Source organism: Phodopus roborovskii, unplaced genomic scaffold, assembly GCF_943737965.1.
Source record: "Phodopus roborovskii unplaced genomic scaffold, PHOROB, whole genome shotgun sequence".
In the NCBI taxonomy this organism is placed as follows: Eukaryota; Metazoa; Chordata; class Mammalia; order Rodentia; family Cricetidae; genus Phodopus; species Phodopus roborovskii.
Window position 1 is genome coordinate 8,239,517 of NW_026126578.1, and position 22,950 is coordinate 8,262,466.

A 22,950-nucleotide genomic window follows, 5' to 3' on the forward strand; every position below is an offset into this window, starting at 1 on the left:
TAAGAGCCAGTGTGAGTGGCCAAGAACACATGATGCCAAAGGGACCTTCCTTTTTAATAAAAACATTTTTATTAATTACCTAATACACTGTGAAACCTATTTGTACATCAGGTCTAAAGAATTCCATTAAACACGGATGGACAGTGGTGGCACACACCTTCAATCCCAGCACTCTGGAAGCACAGGCAGGCAATCTCTGAGTTCAAGGCCAACCTGTTCTACAGAGCTAGTTCCAGAACAGTCAAGGCTACCGAGATGCCCTTTCTCCAAAAAACAAAGAATTCCATTAACAGGACAACCAGTCACTTCTCCAAACATAGTTTTATTTAGTCTAGCAAGTCTTGATACAGAGTTTTGATGTATAGCCAAGACTGCTTTCACACTCACATAAGCCAGGGTGCCTTGAATTCACAGTGGCCCTCCTGCCTCAGCATCCCAAGTGCCCGGATTATGTATATGCTTCACAATGCCCATCTGATTTCTTACTGTGTGTGCCATTGGTGGATCTCCCCATGTAGCCCAAGTTATCCTAGAAACTACAATGTAGCCCAGGCTGGCCTTAAACTTGATTATGATCCTCTCCAGACTCCCAAGTGTTAGGATTATAGTAGTATACTATCATGATTGGCATAGGTGAGCCTTTGTTACTGGATACATTAGAAAATATTTTGTTAATAAAAAATGGGATGAAATATTATGCATTTTGAGTAGATGTTTGCCTTGAGGAGGGAGAGGTATAATTTAATTTTCAAATTATATCTTAAAATAGTGTTTAGTAATCAGGACTTAATTTTTCTGTTTTTTTTTTAATACCTATGTACACAGAAGCCACACATGCCAGAAGAGGGTGTCAGATCCTTAGGAGCTGTTGTTAAAGGCGTTGTAAGCTGTCTGCTAAGGGTGCTGAAAACTGAACTCTGGAAGAGCACCAAGCATAAGAAACCATTGAGCTATCTCTCTGCAGACCTTTTTTTTTTTTTTTTTTTTTTTTTTTTTTTTTGGGTTTTTTTGAGACAAGGTCTCTCTGTGGCTTTGGAGTCTGTCCTGGAACTAGTTCTTGTAGACCAGGCTGGTCTCAAACTCAGAGATCCGCCTGCCTCTGCTTTCCGAGTGCTGGGACTAAAGGTGTGCACCACCACTGCCTGGCATTCCAGGCCATTTCTTAAAAAAATTTTTATGTATGAAATTAATGTGTGTGTGGTGTGTGTTCAAGTGAAGGTCACAGGCCAATCCACAGGAGTTGGTTCTGGGGATGGGATTCAGGTCCTAAGGCTTAGCAACAAGTGACAATTGACTTTATTTACTGAGCCACTTCCCTGTCCTGTTTGTTTTCTTATACTCTCTATGAAGTATAAGCAGGCGTCAACTTTCCATCCTCCTGCCTTAGTCTCCTGAGTGTTGGGATTACAGGTGTGTACCTCTATGTGTTGGTCAATTTAGTTTTTATTTAGTGTTTTCTTTCTAAGGTAAATGCCTCATTATTTAAATCATAACACTGTGATATCCATAAGAATGGCAGGTTCTTTCTTCATATGACAATTGTACACTCCAATATCACTTTGTACAGGAAGAGGACACATGTTTCCTCAGCAGGAGTGCTGCTGACGGACTTTGAGCACCAAGGCATTGTTCATCACTGGAAAAACTCGGCACACTTTTAGGACCATTACCCCAGTTACCTTTTCAAATTCAAAACATGTCTGCAACACTCACTGACAAGATCTACTTGTGGCAGAGGCTTAAGACACACACTGACTTCTAACAAAATGAAAAAGTCTACATGCCTGGGAAGGGGGCTCACTGCACATCAGAGGCTCTTAGAAACAGAAGCACAAAGCAATGCACAGAACACTTCAAACAGGCTCTTTTAAGACAGACTTAATTTTTTATGATTTTCCCAAAGCCAGTCATGGTATTTATTTAATTTGTGGTCTTCAGGGTGCACCTGGAAGAAAGCAACATATCAGTCATAAACATGTTTAAAGGTTTGGTGAGGGAGTTTATCATGATAATGTGTCTGAAATAAACAGGGAACTTGAATCCAGTAGCAACCATGACTGTCTACAATTATACCTTATATGACAGAAATCCTACATTTTATTTATTTATTTATTGTGCAGTGTTCTGTTTATATGCCTGCTGAAGGCCAAAACAGGGCACCAGATCTCATTACAGATGGTTGTGAGTCACCATGTGGTTGCTGGGAATTGAACTCAGGACGTCTGGAAGAACAGCCAGTGTTCTTAAGCCCTGAGCCATCTCTCCCGCCCCATAAATCCTGCATTGTTTACAAAGTACTTTCCAGTTCAGGACTAACTCAGACCTGGAGCAGAGTGCAGTGATAACATGAGTCAAGTGTTAACACCAGCTTTTGGAAGGTTACAGACCTTGTGAGGCCAAATGGATGGCTCTGTTGGTGAAGGAGGAGGACTATGGCCCTTCAGCCTGGGTTTCTCCAGACCTCAGTGACTTAATATGTTAGGGTGAGAGGGCAGCATGCCAGGATACTCTCCAGCCACCAGGCTGCCATCACAATGCTCCTGTGCCATGCACAAGCAGAATGGGTAGTGGAAGCTGGGCGTTGGTGGCACACGCCTTTAGTCCCAGCATTCGGGAGGCAGAGGCAGGCGGATCTCTGTGAGTTTGAGACCAGCCTGGTCCACAGAGCGAGTACCAGGACAGGCTCCAAAGCCACAGAGAAGTCTTAAAAAAACCAAAAGAAAAGAATGGGTAGTGGACTAGGACCCGGATCCACACTCTAGTCTGAGATACAAGGAGAAACCTGACAATTAGACACTCAAAGTGCAAATATTTTCTCTCCTGTGAAGGATACTGTTTTTGGTATGTGTGCGCAGGCACAAATAGTGCATGTGTGAGGTCAGAGGATTCAGGCACCTTCTCCCTTCAGAAAAGAAGTGAAATTTTACTAGTTGTGCCTATCAGGCATGTCTGTGCAGGTCAGAGCACAAGCTTTCAGAGCCAGGTCTTTACTTCCAGGGACGGAGCTCAGGCTGCCAGGCTCGTGCAGCAAATATGCTTACTCGCTAAGCCGTGTCCCTGGTCCACCTTCCACTTTTTGTTTGAGAAAGGGTCTCTCACTGGCCTGGAACTTCACCACACAGGCCAGGCTATCTGGTCCACAAGCTTAGACAGGTCTACCCATAAGCTTCCAGGCACCCTCCTGTTTCTGTCCCAACACAGCTGGACTGTGGTTGCACGCTGCCCTGTCTGGCTTTTATGTAATTTCTGGGATCTGAATTCAATCTTCAGGGCAAGCACTTTACCAGCTAAGCCCAGATCTACGGGCCCCTTTTAACAAGAAGAAGCCCTGTTGGTGTTAGAGATAGAACAAGGATGGGAAAAGACAGCAATAGGGTCTGGAGTGATAGACTGCTCAAGTCAGTAGAGGCCAGAGCAAAGGGACTTGAGCAGCACCCAAGGAGTCTCTCCTACAGTTCATAACCTCATGTCCCTGCTGCTCCTTGAACTGTGGGCAAATCTGCTTGGGACCGCAACAGGGCTCATGTCTTGTATATCTAGGCATACTGGTTGAATTACTTTGTCCTGGAGGCAAATGTGCTGGTTATGTTATGGTTGGCAGTGGACTTACCTGCTTCCACTCATTGACACAAAAGATCCGGTAGGAGTCGTTGCCGTATTTACCAATCCCATGAAGCTCAATCGGATACCTCCACTGCTTTGTCAGATATTCATCTGAAGACACACACCCCACACATGTGGTCAGCCTCCAGGAAGTCACTTTCCCTACACTCGTAATGGGGTAGCACCCTTATCACCTGCCTCCTCCTAACCACTCTTGTGCTTTGCTAACTAGACAGAGGAAGCAACTTCCTGCTTCTATGTATAGGGTTACTTCAGTGTTGGGCAAAGATTTATGGTTTGGGTCAGCAGGAGTCTGTGGTGTGGGACAAGCAGGCTGTTTTAAATGTCTTTGGTGCTTGAGCTAAATGACCTCAATTAATAGAGCATCCAAGGGCATTAAAGTTTAAGGTGTGGCTGCCTTCAGTGGGCACAATTTGCTTCTTCCTTTGGGACTAGGGGAACATACCTGAAAACTTGATAATGGTTTTTGCACGGAGATCATAGAGACCAAGAGGCTTGAGAAGTTCTGACACGTCCCTCCAGTCAGCAGTTCGGGCCACCTCAGCTGAAGGGTACTTCTCTAGAAACTCCCAAAGCACAGGGATGGCCATCTTGCCTGAGAAGCAAACAATGGGAGACATGTCTTGGGAAGGGTTGACTTCGTGTCCAGGTAGTTTCTCATCTAGGAACTTCAGGCAGAAGCTTTCTTGTTACTGTGTTTGTGGTGCTGGGAATGGAATCGGGGTGCTGAGCATGCTGAGCAAGGGCTCCACTGACCTAGTCCAACTGGCCTACTTTTCAAACCACTAGATCACCAGATAATTACTATATGTATTCAGAGAACACAGAGAGCTTCCAAGCAGGATAGATGGATGGGAAAATATCAACTGTCCCTCCACTGATGACTGAAGCTAATCTAAGGAAATCAGAGACCACCTGGCCCTCAGTATGTAAAAGGATGTTGGCTGTCATCCAGTCTAACTTTCCTATAGGTGAAGAGCTCTGCAGGCTGAAAAGGAAAGGGTGTGTCCAGTATCACAAATTCAGAACAGACCATGAACCTAGGCCTCTTACCCAGTTTGGTTCTCTCCCTCCTCACCAGGACATGATGACAATGACCCACAAACCTGAGGTCCGATTGAGAAATATAGTTGCAATGAGGAGTTTCCATGGATCGTGGAAAAGTGTTTCTTGAACAAGATTAAAAGGTGACCGAGGAGGAGTCCATTTCTTAAAGGCTTTTCGTCTTGGGGGGCTAAGAGCTACAAAAACACAGGAATGTGAAACGTATATTCATGAAAGATTTGGGACACCCCACCCCACCCTGTGCTGCCCTGGAAGGGCGAGTACCTTCTTTGTTGTACTTGCTGGAAAAATACAGGCTTGTTTTCCTTTTTTCTACTTGTGTTCGTGGGATGCTGTCTTCTGAAAAGAAAATTTAGAGAATCTATGATTTATGAAAGGGTAAGGAAGGTGGATAGAGTTTGAGGTTAGTCAGGGAAACACAACCACTTACAAAAATTATTCTAATTCTACTAATACCCTAGTATCAGCTGGGCATTATTTTATCTCCACTTTGTATATAAGAAAACTGAGGCACAGAGAAGCTGAATGAGCCCTAGGCCACAAGCTAGTGTGAGAGCTGCAATGGAAGTCCAGGCAGTCTAGTTCAAAAGCCTGCACCCTTTATAAGTGCGCTACGATTTACATGGCCAGCTCACAGTATGGAAAAACTACAACAGTATGACATTCTAATGTATTTGTATGATGTGGTCATTAAAATGTTTGACACTCTTTCATGAATACTTTCCCACTGACATTTATTTCTAAAAGAAGAGTCAAGATTCTACATATGATCCCAATTTTAAACACAGATTCATATGTGTTTGTATGCATACTCACATAGAGACACTGAGAATAGAATTCAGATGGTATAGTGGTTCTTTTCTTCTCTAATTGTATGCACTTTTCAAAGGTTTTGCAGTTGTGTTCACCAAAAGGGTAGAACACAGGAGAGGCTGAGGAAGAGATGTGAACTCAAGATTCTGTCTCAAAAAACAAAACAAGGGCCTAGAGAAATGGCTCAGCAGCTTGGAGCACTTGCTGCTCCTTCAGAGGCCCAGAGTTTAGCTCCTAGTACCAATGTCGAATGGCTCACAACTGCCTGTAACTCCAGCTTTAGGGGATCTAAGATCTTCTTTTGGCCTCTGTGGGAAGCCACATCTGTATGGCATTCACACCCACTCAGCCACCTACATCAATACAAAATAAAAATTTTAGCCAATGTTATCAGACCTTTCAAGTTTCTACAACTGTCCTCTATTTAAATGGTCATACTTCATACTCCCTTTAGCCACACCCTCTGAATATCAGTTACTAATATCTTACATTTGTATATTGTAGAACCACCTTTTTACACTTATTTTTACTGCACAACTACTATTTTGTTACTGTTTTGAGACAGTGTCTCATGTAGTCCAGGCTTGCCTCAAGCTTGCCATGTTACTGAGGATGGCCTTGAACTCTTGATTGTTCTATACCTAACTCCCAAGTGCTAGGACTACAGACATGTAACACGATACTCAGCTACCTTATAATAATCTGTTTTTAATTTATGTGTGGGTACCTGTGGAGGTCAGTGAAGGGCATCAGATCCCTTGGAGCTGGAGTTACAGACAGAAGCTGCATGACATGGGTGCTGGGAACTGAACTGCCCTCTGCAAGAACAAGATAACTGCTGAGCTATCTCTCTAGCTGGTTTCTTTGGTCTTGATGTGAAAAATGGGACTAGTTAGGGTTACTGCTTAAATTCTCAGAAACTAAGGCTTAACAATTAAATAGTTGCCAAAAAATGATACTAGGGTTGACTAAATACTGCAATAAATCTCCAGGTCTCTACATAATGATGTCAATGCCTTTTTCTATTCTAGTTTGGGCAGGTAAAGCCCAGAAGAAACTATGAAACAGAACAAAAGAAGCTGATTTTATGGAAACTTATGTTTATTATAGGTTCCCATACATAACTACCTAGCCTCCTTTACTACCTGTTGGCTTGATACTTCTAGCCAAGCAATTTTCTACTGAGTACCTAGTAAGCCAACGGTACACCCTCTTACACAGAGAACTACATTTCAATATAGGATGAGTTGAATACATCCATATTAGTCAAGGGAGGATGCTTCTAATATTTAACCTGCCTGTTATAATAGCAGTAAATCCATATGACCCAATGCTTTCTTTAAGAAGCTCAAAGGACATACACTGAGGAATTCTTAACTATTCCCTAGGTATATGTGGCCATCTCCTGTTAAAGACACAGCAATCCCAGACACAGAGAAGATTCACCATTATGGATGGACTGAAAGCAGAAATCAAGTGTTACCCTGGTTCCACCAATCTGTGCAAGCTGTTTCCCTAAAGGAGTCTCAGTAAAATTAAAATCACTACTCTTCTCTAAGGGGGTTATTCATTATGTCATAACAGCGTAATGAATAACCAGAGCTGCTTGGATCTTTTATCTATTATTCACCGAGGCACTGTATAGGCAAGACTGCCAAGCCCTGGACTCTGTGTGAAGAGCACAGTACAAATAATACATGAAGTAAGCAATTATACTTTTGAATTATTGAGAGCTCCCAGGTCTCTTAGAGAAGCGCCAGGCTGTAATAGACGATAAAAGACTGTGATATAGATGGAATTAAATTGGGAGTCACACATCAGCAGTACAGGAGGGGCGGGGGATATGCTGGCTACTGTTGGTCAGTTTATGTATAAAAGTAGTCTTATTTACATTCTTCACAGAGAAGCCTTTTAATTTTCCTTACAATCTTAAGATTGCTGTCTAGAAAGAGGATGGCAAGTGGGGAAATCTCTGCCTCCCAGCTGCTGCCCAGGAGAGGTGGGAGCAGCCACGATACACTGGGCTTCCTTTGCTGGGCTTCCTGGCTTTAGCCAGCTGATTCCCTCTCTGCCATAATCAAGGGCTTGATGACCAACTAGCTCAAAGATCAGTTAGGGGATGGGGGTGTGGCTGGGTTGATAAGAGCGCTTGCCTACCATGCATTAGGCCCCAGGTCCCATGCCCAGCATTGCATTAAAAAAGTAGCATCATGGCACATGCCTTTAATCCCAGCACCAATGAGGCAGAGGCAGGAGGATACAATTTCAAAGTTATCTTCAGCTACACAGTGAGAGCCAGGCTAGCCTGGGATACATGAAGAGGTGCCAGGTACTGGGATCAGCTGGGAGAATGTGTTTGACACGTGGTTCTTCTTCACTACACCCCATCTCAAACACATCCAAGCAGGGAATACAGGTTCCCCAGGGCAGCCTGATCACCACACTGTTAGTAGCACTTTCACGTGCCAATACCTTGAAAAGTCTCAGAAGTGACGTGTTTCTTGGCTTGTGAGCAGCCGGGCATTTCAGAGCCGCCCTGTGAAGCGTCCGTATGCAAATGTGCCCCCCTCTCTGGGTCTCCCTTCCACCTGATTTCCTCTAATTCTAAAAAAGTCTGCTCATGCTTCGTGTCACCTGCTTCTTCAGTTGCATGTAATTTGTTTGTGATGCCAGAAGTCCCTTGTGTGGAATGAAGATCTGGTCCTGGACTTGGTGGCTTTTCCTTCCCCAGGCCCTTTTCTTCCCCGGCCATGCTGACAGCCTCCTGGCTTGCGCAGACATCGGCAGGGCAGGGGGTCCTGTTGGGCTGACGTTCCTGTGAACCTGCTTTCTGAATCACAGGTTCTCTTTTTCTGTTACTTTGAGCAGAATCTGAGAGGCTCTTCCTACACCTTTGCTTGGTTTTCTCACTTCCAATTCCTTTCCCAACAGGCACCTTTCTTTTGAGCTTTCTCGTCTTTCTGGGGTTAGCATCATGAATGTGTTCATCTTTCAATAGCAAAACAGAGTTAGACAGTCTGCTGCTACCTGGTGACTCTGAATTACCACTGGGTGGAGACAATACATCTGTTTTCCACTTGCTTCGTGTCCTGAGGTTCCGGTTTGAAATGTCGCTTTCCTTTGGCTGCCGGGAAGTCACAGCTGCCAAACTTTGGCCTTTATAACCTAACCTGATGTCCCCCTTGGACGGCACAGTAAAATCAAAATCTTCAGGCTTAAGGAAAGTCTCTCCATTTTTGAGAAGATAATTAGCAAGTGAACGTTTTGATCTGAACTTCAGTCCTTGTGGGCTAAAAAAAAAAGAAAGAAAAGAAATTAAAGGAAACTTGTACTAGTTAATAGGACCTGTGCATATGGAAGCCTGAAGTTAGAAATCAGGTGTCCTTGCTCACTCTCCAGTGAACCCAGAGCTCACCAATTCTGGCTAGTCTAGCTAGCCAGCTTTCCCTGAGGATTCCCTCCTCTGGTGCTGAGGGCTGGGATTACTGGCAGCTGCCACACCTACTCAGCTTTTCAGATGGGTTCTGGGGATCCGAACTCAGGTCTTGATGCTTGCTTGGCATGTGCCTTACTCCCTGAGCCATTCCCCGGGCCATCAACCTAAGATTCTTACTAACCTTTCCTGTTTTGACTGTACTTTTGTTCCCCCGAGTGCTTACCTGATGAAGTACACATCGTATCTTCCTGCAGTTTTCCCAGACAGCCTTTGCTTCACAACTCTTTTCCATCCATGTGTGATAGGCTCATGGCATTCTGTCACTGCAGTACCACTACACAGATTAGAGGTAGCAGGTTCCTGGAGAAGGGAGCTACACTCATTGCTTATCACAAGTTCCTTTTCATCTTCCACTCTTCCCAGTCCAACGACAACATCCTCCTTGCTGAAAAGACAAAGCCCAAGTGATGAACTCATTTAAAATTTCTTTTACTCTGCTTATTCAATTTCAACCCATGGCAGTACAGAACTACATAAACAACTCAGACCATGGTAGGTAAGTCAGTGAGCTAGTGTTCTGCTGACAGCTTCTTGTCCTCCAACATGGGTTCTTAAATGCTAGGACTCTCAGGACATTGGTGGCCCATGCCTTTGATCCCAGCACTCGGGAGGCAGAGGCAGGCAGATCTCTGGGAGGTGGAGACCAGCCTGGTCTACAAAGTGAGTTCCAGGGCAGTCAGGGTTGTTACACAGAGAAACCCTGTCTTATAAAAAGAAAAGAAAGGAATCTTTGCACAGTAACAGTTCAAGATACCTGCTAATTTTTTATTTTTGTAACCATTCATTCCATGGTTACTCTAAAGGTTTTGGTAACAGCTGGCTTTCACCTGAGATCAGCAGAATTGCTTAGATGGATCAACCCTCTCTCCTGCAAATAAGTGAGGGGAACATTTCACATACATGTGCATTTTTGGAGGAACAATAGCTACCACTTTCATAAAACAGTGTAGCAGCCCCAGCCCCCGTACATGACTTCCAAAAGGTAAGAATTTCCAAATCTTTTGGTCTTTATTTTCATTACTCTGTGAAGTTAAAAGTTATTCTTACTGACACATTATGTGATAATGAAATCCAATCACTTTCAGAACTGATAACAGAACCCAGGCCTAATACTTCTCACTGTGGGGACGATGGGGATCCCTACAAAACCTTCTGTACAGTGTATCCCTCCCAACTTTAAAGGACTTTATCAGGCAGCTTCCTAACAATTCCATGGAGCAATTCTAGCTCCATGGAATCTGACTCCGTCCTCTGGTCCTCCACCAACACTGTGTACAAGGTACAAAGGCACACATAAATAAAAATAAATCTTTAAAAGAAAGTGAGTCTCTAGAGAGATCATTTACCCCCATTTGCTTCCTATAAATAGGGAAACTAAGCAAGAGCTAGTGACTGACTACAGTTAGAACCATGCACTCTGATGGAATTTGGGGTTAATATCAGCTAGAAGAATCTTATAGAGAGACAAGTTAACTGAAACCTGGGGGAAATCACCACAAATTCTTAGGTTAACACACTGGGTGGAAAAGCCAGCTCTGCTATTTAGTATTAGCTGAGCGTCCAAGAGAACCTGGAACTCGCTCTGTAGACCAGGCTGGCCTCGAACTCACAGAGATCTACCTGTCTCTTCCTCCCGAGTGCTGGGATTAAAGGCGTGGGCCACCAACAGTTACCGGCTGGGAAATAATTTTTAAAAAAGTTTTTGTTCCTATTGTTTGCTTTTGAGACAGGATCTTATGTACCCCAGGCTGGCCTTGAACCCACCACGTACCAGAGACTCATCTTCAACTTCTGATCCTCCTTACTCCACAGGACTGTGCCACCAAACCCGGTGCTGCCGATCGAACCCACAGCTTCGTTTGTACTAGTAAACACTCTACCGGTTAAATGCTCAGACCTTAAAGTTGTTTTGAGCGGTCAAATAGGTACATGCAAATAGGTACATCATTTTAGCCCCGATACAACAGTAGCTTCCTCTGTGACTTTTCATATGACCGTTTCTGAGATGCCCCTGGGCGTTGAACGCACCATTTGCCCCAACTTCTTCCTAAGCTCTTCCGATCCAGGCTAACATCCTTGCATCACAAAACCTCCCTTGACCAAGCTCCCCAGTCAATTCGGCCAAGGAATCGTCCCACAGGGACGACAGCTCCATGTGTCTGTCACCTTGTGTTGAAGGTTAGAAAGATGACCGACATGGGAGCGATTCCCCTGCTCCCATTCTACAGATGGTGAAACTGAGGCTCGAGAGGGGTTAACAACTTGCCAGAGGTCCCCAGGCAGGTCTGGAACTAGGCTCTCTCTGGGGGTGATGGAGGGGACTGAGCTGTCCCCAAGGTTTGGGCTCTCCATCCCTGTTGCTGTGGTCCACTGGGCCGCAGCTGCAGCTCCAGGCCGAGAGGCGAAGTTGAACACAGCACAACACACTGGGTGGGATTCAAAGACTGCCAGCAAAACTCGTCAGTGCCCCCAGCTGCTTTTCCGCCGCCACGTGAGCCACAGCCGCCTTGGCCATGGTCCCGCCAATCAAACCCTCCGTCGGCCAGAAGCCCGCCCCACCTATCTTCCATGACCAATCGCGAGTGTCATACTTCCGCTTCCGCCTCCTGCCTCCCTGAGCGCTCGGCGCTTCAGCAGCGGAGCCAGGCTCCCTTTTGGACATGCGCACTTAGAGCTCTGCGCACTCTCGCGCGGCTCATTGCGCATGTGCGTTGCCAAGGGTAGCGCAGGCAGCCGAAGTGGTTTGCGGAGAGAAGCCTGTTGCTGTCGAGGCAGGGAGGAGGGGCCCGAAGCGTGAGGGGAGCGGCGGGCGATGAGGGCCGTGTTGACGTGGAGAGACAAAGTGGAGCAATGGTGAGAAGCGGGGCGCTCCGGGATGGCGGGGGAGGTGGCGGGAACCGGCGCGTTGCCATGGTAACGGGCCTGCGGCCTGGGCCGAGCGCTCTGATGCTGCGTCTCTAACTCCTCAATGGAAAGAGAAACCCAGATTCCTGGAGGGGGGACTTGGGGACCATCTGAGGGTGGCGGTCTCCTGGAGCGGTTTACACGGCATGCTCCCTTTCTCAAAATCCCTGCGGACTTTTCTCGCCCACCACATGTTTCCTCAGCTTCCTAACCTGTGATACATCTTCCAAGTGCCCAGAGTTTGGTTCCCTGACATTTTTCAGTTTCTTTACTTTTTTTTTTTTTTTTTTTTTTTTTTTTTTTTGAGACAAGGTCTCACTTTAAAGCTCTTACTGGCCTGCAACTCACTACGTTGACCAAGCTGCCATTGAACTCACAGAAATCCGCCTGCTTCTGCCTCCCCAGCGCTGGGATTAAAGGTGTGCACCACCGTGTTCAGCCTACCTTATTTTTATTTAAACATGCTTTTATGCAGAAAATTATTCCATGTATGAAAAATCAATATCATTTGCCCTAAGTGCAATAACTAAAACATTTAAGCAAGAACAAACATGACAGTGTGAATAACTTGCATCTAGGTAGTTAAAAGGGAGTGTTTCCACCTAAGGGGAACTGTTTCTACCTGCTTTACTGTGTCTCAAGTGGGACATTCCCATGTAAGGTCAGAGAGACATGTAAGATGAGCATCAGATAAAGACATTCTCCTGATTAGAAAGCTTGAAAACGGCTTAGAAAAGTTTAGTTCCAGGCCAGGCAGCGGTGGTGGCTCACGCCTTTATCCCAGTACTCAGAAGGCAGAGGCAGGTGGATCTTTGTGAGTTTGAGGCCAGCCTGATCTACAGAGTTAGTTCCAGGACAGACTCCAGAGCAATACAGAGAAACCCTGTCTAAAAACCCAAAAAAAAAAAAAAAAAAAAAAAAAAAAGGTTTAGTGTATACTTTCTGCACAAGTATGAGGACCAGGATTCTAACCCTAGCATCTCCTATAAAAGACAGGTATAGTCCTATCCAAGCCTGTAATACTGCTACAGAGGGGAATCAAGAGGATGATTGTTGGGGTTTGCTAGCTACCAGCTTAGCTGGGGGAGACGTTAAGGGAGAAAGAGGACACCTGATGCCCTCTGGCCTGTGCAGAATGCACACACATACACATACACACACACACACACTACATACAGGCATATAAAAATAGTTTGAAAAAGGATGGAAAGAAAGCTAGGCCCAAGCCTGTAATCCCAGCACTTATAGAGGAGAAAGCAGGAGTATTGGGAGTTCAAAGTCAACCTGGGCTCTATGAGACTGTGTCTCAAAAAAAACAAAAGAAACTGGATTGGGAAATGCCTGATCGGGTACAGGAACTTGCTGCCCAGTGATGGAATCAGGTTGAAGGAGTCAGCTAGCTCCACAAAGTTGTTCCACCACCACACCAGTGCCATGGCCTGTGTCCCCATATCATGTACACACACTGTTACACATAAATAGTAAAAAAATGACTGCCATAGAAGGACGCAGAGGCAGGAGAACCTCTGTGAGTTGAGGCCAGCCTGGTCTATAGAGAAAGTTCCAGGATCACTAGGGCTACACCAAGAAACCCTGTCTTGAAAACCAAAATAAATAAATGAGTAGTATAAAGCGTTTTGTAAAAGAAAATGACAGTAGAACAACTTTGCCATCTTAATAATTCAGTGCTATCTGATGTCTACTATTTTGTCACCAAAATTCATCAGCCAAGAACCATTTTGGGCTTATTGAATAGTTCTCAGCCTAACTCAGAATCTTCCTAGATGGTCTGTTGGTCGTCACACTACTCTGTCTGTCCTGAGGCCTTTCTGTGTGTGACGTTGAGATCCTAAATACCCCTCAAGGCTTGCTTTGGAGGGACTTGTACAAGTAACAACCCAATGCTGAGTTGGGCCAGACATTGCCTAAGAACTTTGTGTCCTTTACCTATTGCCTCTTCACAGCGGCTCCGAGGGAGGTACAGTAATTACCTCCATTTACAGCAAGGAAACTGAAATATAGCAAGGGTAGATTAGTGTGTGAGGTGGAGTCAGCCTGCCAGCTCAGATTGCCCCATTTCAAAGCCAATTCTTCCAGCCTCTACCTTTAATTTCAGTCAGGCAAGTCATGTGAAGAGGCTGTACTTAAATATAAGGAATTTCTGTTGTTTGCAGGACAGTCTCCTGTACCCTACTTGACCCATGTCACCTTGCCAGCATCTTTCATTGTAATGAAATTCTCTTTGGAGGTGAGCAGTAGAATGCTCAGCAGCTGGAGGTGCTTGCTGCCAAGCCTAATGACCCTGGCTCCATCCCTAGAACTCACTCAGTGAAAGGGGAGAACCAACTCTTGCTAGCTGTCCCTCTGACTTCCAGAAGCTCCCCACAGTACACATGCCCCCAATAAATAAAAGTTTAAACATTAAAAAAATGTTTTTGGTCTTCCTTTTTTGAGATGGTCTCCTGTAATCATGCTGTTAATCTAGCACTCAGGAGGCAGAGGTAGGTGGATCTCTGTAAGTTCAAGGCCATCCTGATCTATAGAGTGAGTACTAGCACAGCCAGGACTATATAATGAGACCCTATAGTGTCTTTCTCAGAAAGCAGAAACAAACAAACAAAAAGAGCACCCACAGCACAAGCTGGCGATAATTAGCAACCAAACATTTGGCTTCTGTGTCAGAGAGCAATAGGGAGTGGCAAGAGCTATGGCAAACTGGAAGGCTCACAATCTGCATGAGAGGGGCAGCTGCTGCTCTGCTCCTGCCAATTACCACTGCGTAGGAATTTGGCCTGGTGTGTGCAGATCTTCCTATTTTTACCAGAAGCTAGGAATCCGCGTTTTAAATGTGAAATGTCCTAATTTTTAAATGTTGGCACCTAATTAGAAAAAAACAAAGTAAAACACCATGTGGGCCAAGCAAAACATTTGCTGGTCAAATGCAGCCTGATCTGCTCTGTTCTCAACCCCTGGCACAGAATTTGGTTCATTCTGCTCTTGTGGTACTTAGAGTCTGTTGGGTGTAAGAGTTATGTTTTAATCTGTTTATCCCAGAAGTCTACAAACCTTGTAAAACCAATGGCTATATCTTATTTCCAAATGTTTCTGGAGCCTGTAACTATCTGGTGAATAGATGTGTGTGAGTATGAATGCATACCAAGTGAATGAACGACCAATGAAGACTGCTTATCTGGCTATCACAGATTTGAAACAATCTATTAGAATAGGAGGTGCAGAGGTTCTATAGACCAGCGGCCTGATGATGTCTACATGTGCAATGGAATGGTGGAATGGAACAAAACAGAACAAAGCTAACACCTAGATAGTAGATCCACCAATCCCAGATGCCCCTGACTCACCCCCAGCCAGCCATGGGCTCCTGCTCTCTGCTTTTGCTTCTGGTCTGTCTTTGACCCAGCAGCAGAACTCACTCAGGACCTGCTGCTGTGATTCTGTCACTCTGCTCCTCACAAACCCAGGGTGACCTCTTTTGTGTCAAATTGTACATTTTGCTGGGTGGTCCCCTGGCCTCCTTCCCTCTAGGCTTGCTAACATTTAGATTTGTGTTTTGGAGCTTAGCCAAAGGCTCCATTTTCCTACCCGAAGATCCTCCTGAACTGACTCCTTCCCTCCCTCCCTCCCTCCCTCCCTCCCTCCCTCCCTCCCTCCCTCCATCCCACTTCCCTCCCTCCCTCTCTCCCTCCCTTTCTTTCTTCATGTGTGTACACATGTGTATGCAGATGCATGCACATGAGGAGGTTAGAGGTTGACATTGGGTATCTTTGTCTATTTCTGTCCTCCTTATTATTCATTGTTTATTTTCTATGTTATGTATATGGCTGTTGTGCCTGCATGAATATCTGTGCTCTGGCCTGGTACCTGCAGAGGCCAGAAGAGGGCATCAGATTCCCTGGAACTGGTTTTACAGACAGTTGTGAGTTCACATGCTGGCCACCCGTGTCTTCTACAAGATCATGGAGTTCTCTATGCTGAGCTCTCTCTCCAGCCCCCAACTGGTTTCTTTTCTTTTCTTCTTCTTCTTTTTTTTTTTTTTTTTTTTTTTTTTTTGAGATAAGGTTTCATCACTGACTCTGAAGTTAACCATTTAAGCTAGACTGGCTAGCCATCAAACCCCAGGATCTGCCTGTTTCCTCATCTCCATTGCTAGGGTCACAAGTATGACTTGTCATGCCCAGGTTTTACATGGAATACTGGGGACCCACACTCCGGTCCTCATGCTTGCTTGCACAGCAAGCACTTTACCCAGTGAGCTATCTCCCAACCTTTAAATTTTCCTCTTACTTTTTTCTGAACTCCTAATTTTCTTTCTACCTTAAATATGTTGCTCTAGGTTCATCTCAACCACAATGCCCTTTTTGGCTAGCCCATCTTATTCTAGGGAGGCTAGCTAGTAGTGAGATTGATTGAGGAAGCTGGGGGTAGGGTTCAGTGGTAGAGAGCTTGCCCAGAATGTGTGAGGTCCAGCATTCTTAGCACAACATTAAAAATTTAATGAAGTGATGTAGAATTTGTTTGAGATTGCAAATTGCTGCTACTCAGAAGGCTAAGACTAGAAGATCTCCAGTCTAGTAGAGCACTTGTCTCAAAGGGGGGAAAAAAAAAGTGGAGGGAAGCCTTAAGTTTCATCTAAGCACAACAAACAAACCAAAACAAACCAAAACAAAACCTAAAGCAGTAAGCAGGGTAGCATGTGTGGCTTGTGATGGGTTTGAAGAGCACCTTGGGACTTCAGTATGTAGAGGACAATTGACAGGACTCACCTCTCATCTCTTAGCAGTGAAATCCGATCATGTAGGTTGACAGTTTATCTTTTTCATAAAAGAGGATAAGTTGGGAGCGAGCCTGCCATTGTAGCACAGACTGTCAGTGGACAGGAAGCCTCTAGCCCTGGGCAGTGTTACATTCCATGACAAAGTCTGAGTATTTTCCAATTTGGGGTTTCTATGATGTTGTAAAATCATTAAAGCCTGAGGGTGGGTCTAAATGTAAAATCCTGGCAGGTTGCCCATTATGGTCAGTATTTAGGACTTGTCAGGCTCCTGATATAACATATAGTGTAAAACTTAGTCATTGCCCCTGGAGCTGAAGACGGCTGTATTAAGGAGGCATAGTATGAAACAGTCAGGTACAGAAGACTCTGCTTGAGAGTGAAGCTGAATTGTTTAGATTCCAATACAGTGGGAGTGAAATTGGGGCAAGTCAGGCAGACGGGTTGCTACTTTTCCTTCCAGTGGCCCCAAGTTTGGTTCCCAGAACTCATGTTGGGTAATCACAAATTAGATGTTAATGCTATAAATTGAGAAAGTGCATTTTAGGACATCCAGGAAGTGAACCTTCACAACTGAGAGGATTGTTTAGACTTAGCCCAAATGAGACCCTTAACTTTGAGATGGCTTAGTAGGTAAAGGTGCTTGCTGGTGAGTCAGATGATCTGAGTTTGGTCCCTGGGACCATCATAATAGGAGACAACCAACTCCTGATATTTGTCCTCTGACCGCACATAAACTACAGCATTTTCATGCCTCCCTAAATGAGTAAATAAATGTAATAAAAGTGATTTGAAGCCAAGAATGGTGGCTCAGTAATTAAAAGCGCTGGCTGCTCTTCCAGAGGTCCTGAGTTCAATTCCCAGGAACCACATGGTGGCTCACAGTCATCTATAGTGGGGTCTGATGTCCTCTTCTGGCATAAAGCTGTACATGTATATAGGCCTTTATATACATAAAATTAATAAATCTAAAAAAAGAAAAAGAAGTTCAAGGTCATCCTTAGCTACATCTGCTGCACATCAAATTTGGGACCAGACTGAGCTATATGAGACTATTTCAAAAACGGCAACAAGAAATGTCAGGTGAGGGGGTTCAGCATTTGGGAAGAGGATCACTGTAAGTTCAAGGCTAGTCTAGGCTACAAAGGTTCTAGGTCAGCCTGGGGCAGAGTAAGAGGACCCTGCCCCCACAAACAAACAAGACAAACATAAATAAAACTAATTCAACCACAATAACTCTTGGAGAAGTCTAAGAATCATCATGACTGGCTCGCATATATACAAGTGGGAAGGGAGCCACACCAAAGACTAGATGAAAGGTGCAAATCCATTCCAAGCTAATGTTTTCTCATAAAGATACATGGATGTCAGACACTTTATACAAGGCTGGTTTATGACCCCTGGTGTTAGGAGGGTAGCTCTCTACCTTGTTTTATAGATAAGAGTGAAATTCAGGGGCTGGAGAGATGGCTTAGTGGTTAAGAGCACTGGCTATTCTTCCAAAAGTCCTGAGTTCAATTCCCAGCAACCTCATGGTGGCTCACAATAATCTATAATGAGATCTGGATTTTCTCTTCTGTCATGCAGGTGTACATGTTGGAAGAACATGTTAAAAAAATTTTTTTTTTAAAGTGAAATTTAGATAGGTCAGCTCCCCTGCTTTGAGCTCCCCTCTGCTTTTTAGTCTACTTGCTTCTTTGAAAGTGAAACATGTCAAGGACTTTTGAAACAAGGAAACCCAGGCCTGTTACCATGTAGCAGTGAAGAAGGACAATGTGGAACTTGGGCCAGGATTTAATTCTATGTAGTATGCCAAGCTGGAAAGCCAGTCAGGCTTACCTTTGCTCAGCCTCCATCAACCTGCTGTGCATTAGAAGGCAGCCTCTCTGTGTATCCTTCCATTTCCTCAGTGGGCCTGCCCTGTCTGCTCCATTGTGCTATGGTATGCGCCTATGGGGTAACATAAGCTTTCCCTGGGGGACCTCTCAACTGTTAGTAAGTGTAAAGAGTTTTTATTCAAGGAATCTTCCAGGAGTCAGTAGCTTGTGATGTATGATGCCATGTGTGGAATCTGAGTAGACAGACACATAGAAAGGGTACTCACTCCCGATGTATACAAGGGAACTGTTCAGAGGCCAAGGGTATAAAGCTAGGTGCATTGTTGCATGTCTGCGTATAATTCAGAGTCTGACATGGGAGGATTGCCTGGAGTTTGAGGCCAGCTTGAGCTAAATAGCTAGCACCAGGTCAGACAAGGATATGTAGACCTATGTCTCAAACAAACAAACAAACAAACAAAAGCAAACAAACAAAAAACCAAAACAAACAGAAAAACAAATAAGGACTAGTAAGATGCTTCACAGATAAAAGTGCTCCCTATACAAGCCTGATGACCTGAGTTTGGTCCCTGGAATCCATGTAAAGAATGTGGTAACTTACACCTGCAATCCCAGAGCTCCTGAGGTGAGATGGGAAAATCACCAGAAGCTCATGGACCTGGAATGCACCACATGGTGTGATACACCACACAACAGAAATGAGAGCCTCTGCTTCAGCAAGGTAGAAGGTGAGAACTGATCGTGAAAGGCGCCCCTTCTCACATGCCCCACTCTCACACAAAGACTCAAGAAGTAAGACAAGCGTGGGGAAAGGGAGGTGGTGGTCAGAGGGCTTTGGGTCTCAGCTGGGGTGGAGGAATCCATTTCAGCAGTTTCATGAAGGCCACGGTTACATAGTGTATATTTCAGAATGACTGAATGGATATATTTTTAATGTCTCTTGGAAGGAAGTGATAAGTCGAGTTAATAGACACATTTATTAGCTTTCTGCAATGCATATTATATATTATATAAGCATATTGTACTATATGCACAATTATTATTTGTAAGTTACTTTCTAAATTTTACCTGTGGAGGGGGGTGGAGGGGGCTTCTGAGAAGGCAGGAAAATTATTGTGAGTTACTCCAACCATAATATATACTAACAACAATAATGAAGGCTACAAGGACTGAGGGAGGGTTGACACATGGTGTCTAAGGAGGGGCTGCTAGGCTTGGAATCCTAGCTTCACTTCTCTGCAGAAGCTTACTTTCAGGCAAATTGTTTAACTTTGTAGTTTTCTTATCTGCAAGATAGGCTTAGAGTTGTGAGGTTGAGAGAACTTAGACAATTAAGCATTTAAACTGTATCCTGTACACAGTAACACATGTGCTCAATAAATGTCAGCCACTGGGAGAGCATTCAGAGAAACATTTGACCTACCTGGCAGTTATCCAAGAGAGTAGAGGCAGTGTGCATGGTGGTTAGGGGCCCAGGCTTCAGAGACCCTTTACTAGTTGGTTGTGGGAGGTTTCTACCCAGCCTGAAGTGTGGTTTTATCTATTAGCAGAGTCCAGTTTGTTCTTCCATGTTTCAGGAACCCCAAAGGTACCAAACAGACAGATGCTCAAAGTTCTCTGTTTCAGACAGCATAATGTCTGCATGGGAACTTGCAGAGAACCTAGACCCACTGCTGTGCAGTAAATTACCTCTAGATGACATGGGAATGAATACTGTGGAAATCACGTTTATACTCTGCTGTCAGGGAATACTGATAAGGGAAAAAATGCAACTGTTCACTACAGAGGTGGGTTTCCCCTGAGTGTGTATGTGTGTTTGGTGTGTGTGTGTGTGTGTGTGTGTGTGTGTGTGTGTGTGTGTGTGTGTGTTTCAAGACAGGGTTTCTCTGTGTAACAGCTCTGGCTGCCCTGGAACTCGCTCTGTAGACCAGGCTGGCCTTGAAATCACTAAAATCCTCCTGCTTCTGCCTCCCAAGTGCAGGGATTAAAGGTGTGAACCATTCTTTTTTTGTTTTGTTTTTAAAGATTTATTTACTTATTATGAAGTGTTCTGCCTCGCATGTATGCTTTCATGCCAGAAGAGGGCACCAGACACCAGATCTCAGTATAGATGGCTGTGAGCCACCATGTGGTTACTGGGAATTGAACTCAGGACCTCTGGAAGAGTAGCCAGTGCTTTTCTGAGCCATCTCTCTAGCCCATTATTTTGTTGTTGTTGTTGTTGTTTGTTTTTTGAGACAGGATTTCTCTGTGTAACAGCCCTTGCTATCCTGGACCTTGCTTTGTAGACCCGGCTGTTCTTGAACTCAAAGAGATCTGCCTGCCTGTGCCTCTCAAGTGCTGAGATTAAAGACGTGTGCCACCATGCATCCACACCTGGCTGCAGTGCAGTTTCTGTGCGGCTCCTTCACCAGTCTTATAGTATTCTTCATTATTCCACCCACTCTAAGAGGGCTGTGGTTATAAAATACTATTATATGCATATCAGTATGAAAGCAAAAAAATATGCATACTTCACTGACAAGTCATCACGTAGAAAAGTATATTCTTTGAAGTTGGTGTCACAAGTGTCCTTGGCCAGTGTGTCTGCTTTATATGTTCCCATTCAAGTTCCTAGAGGGTAGAGAGTGATCAGCCACCTGTTCATGCCCTGTACCTAAAAGGTACTTGGTAAATATCTGGGTAGCTGTCCTGCCTCACACTTTGTCTGGGGTGTCCCACCTTTCCATGGAATGGTTGGAAGAGCCTTTGTCCTCAGCTGTTGATCCTTTGAGTCATTTCTGGCTTCTGGCTTCTGCATGAGAGGAAACCAGGACGGATCTGACTGCTGAGCAGATCATGATTGAATGGGCTGCCAAGGTGTGGTGGTTGAGTGGAATTTGCAACCAGATGCTATTATTTTTTTCCCCGGCACACACACAGTGTTTCATAATGGAAATAACGTTTGCTTTCCTGGCCATTAGTAGACCTCATCGTTTCGGTTCCTAATTGTCTCTCTCTCTCTCTCTTTTTTTTTTTTTTTTGTCTCCTGTTAGTATCTACGACCTCGCATTTAAGCCTGATGGAACTCAACTGATTCTGGCTGCAGGAAACAGATTGCTGGTAGGATTTTTGTCTGAGTTTCCATTGAGTGCTTTTTTCTCCCTCCCTCTTGTAAGTACTCTGAAATTTGACCCCCTTTTTTGAGATAAAAAAGGCAAGGGCGGAAAAACCAGCCATTCCTTTTTAATAAGGAAGGAAATGGTGTATTTAAAACAGGTAGGTAAACTGTCTATCAGATAGGAACTTGTGAACAATGCCTCCTTTGGAGTCATTTGTCCTTTCCCTTTGAGACACCCATATAATGCTTACAGACAATTAATCAAAATGCCTTTAAAACTGGGTGGGTGTCAGTTCATATTTTGTTGGACCAAAATGAAATAACAAAGCTAAAGGCTATTCTTCCATGGGAAGCCAGAAGGCTGACCTTGACTTCTGGGCTCCAGTGCCTCTAAACAATTCCATATGAATGCTGTCCTATTGTTCATAGTTTCAAAGGACACAGGCTCCCTCTGGAACCTATCCTCGTTCCTAAGAGTACTCTTTAGAGTCTTATTTCTGTTTGACTCAAAACCTTTGTTATAGACCTTCTCCCTGTAAGCCGCCATCCTCTGTGCTGTATCTCGATACACAGACTGACAGTGTCTAGTGTGCAAACCGCGTAGTCTCACAATCGTTGTTGTGTTGTTCTGCAGACTTCTTTCCAGGGTAAACAGCATAGATCCTTTTTGCTCCCCTTCATGGACTCCCTTCTGCAGTGTGCCTGTGTGGGAGATCTCTGTCCTCATTTCTCAGATGCTCTGTTTTTTACATCTCCACATATTTAGCCATGTTGCACAACTATAAAATACCCTAAATGCACATTGCAGCTGGGTTTTATAACACTCCCTCCCACTTGCAAACCCCACGTTTGTTAGATGTGTGACTTTGAGACGTGGTAGCAAGTATGATCATCTGTGTATGCTGACATCGGTGGCGGTGTTGGCCCTGACAGTTAGCCACGCTGTCCACCAGCTCTTTACGTGTACTGGCTTTGTTAACAAGGGTCGTTCATCCAGGCCCACGTAAGAATGAGTGAAATCGACCTAGGCCTAGTTGTGCAGGTTTATAATCTCAGCTCCTTGAGAGGTGGAGGCAGGAGGATTAAAGGTTCCAAGGCCAGCCTGTACAGTGGAGAAAGTTCAGAGCCAGCCTGAGTAACTTAATCAAACACTGCTTCAAAATAAAAACCAGAAGAGAAGCTGGGGATGTGGCTCAGAGGCAGAGGGCTTGTCTGGCATTGTAGTGCTCCAGGCTCAGTCCGCAGTACCAGGTGGGGGGAATGAGCGAGGTTTGCAGAGCTTTCCCTGGAGTGAAAATCACTGTTGCTCTTTCTCCACCGT

General features: G+C 44.7%; 2 protein-coding genes across 7 annotated transcripts in view; one reads left to right on the forward strand and one right to left on the reverse strand.

Moving 5' to 3' along the window:
• Positions 1 to 1,684: 1,684 nt before the first annotated feature.
• Positions 1,685 to 11,465, reverse strand: Mbd4 (methyl-CpG binding domain 4, DNA glycosylase). 3 transcript variants are annotated; one of them, XM_051203692.1, is made up of 8 exons: positions 11,165 to 11,465; positions 9,162 to 9,383; positions 7,975 to 8,792; positions 4,954 to 5,028; positions 4,731 to 4,865; positions 4,070 to 4,219; positions 3,611 to 3,714; positions 1,686 to 1,945 (listed from the first exon to the last, which is right to left on the reverse strand). In XM_051203692.1, the coding sequence occupies exons 1-8, from the start codon at positions 11,194 to 11,196 to the stop codon at positions 1,868 to 1,870; spliced, it is 1,614 nt and encodes a 537-aa protein (XP_051059649.1). In that variant the 5' UTR covers positions 11,197 to 11,465; the 3' UTR covers positions 1,686 to 1,867. The 3 variants fall into 3 exon arrangements, with proteins under 3 accessions (XP_051059651.1, XP_051059649.1, XP_051059650.1); XM_051203693.1 differs by lacking the exon at positions 11,165 to 11,465 and adding an exon at positions 10,770 to 10,884 and having other exon boundaries at positions 1,687 to 1,945; XM_051203694.1 differs by lacking the exon at positions 3,611 to 3,714 and having other exon boundaries at positions 1,685 to 1,945.
• A 220-nt stretch (positions 11,466 to 11,685) lies between these two features.
• Positions 11,686 to 22,950, forward strand: part of Ift122 (intraflagellar transport 122) — a 68,669-nt gene continuing 57,404 nt past the window's right edge. For all 4 annotated transcript variants that reach the window (XM_051203869.1, XM_051203870.1, XM_051203871.1 and 1 more), the window contains exons 1-2: positions 11,686 to 11,851; positions 21,565 to 21,631. In XM_051203869.1, coding sequence (XP_051059826.1) covers positions 11,811 to 11,851; positions 21,565 to 21,631 — 108 coding nt within the window. In that variant the 5' untranslated portion in view covers positions 11,686 to 11,810. The remainder of the gene's footprint in view (positions 11,852 to 21,564; positions 21,632 to 22,950) is intronic.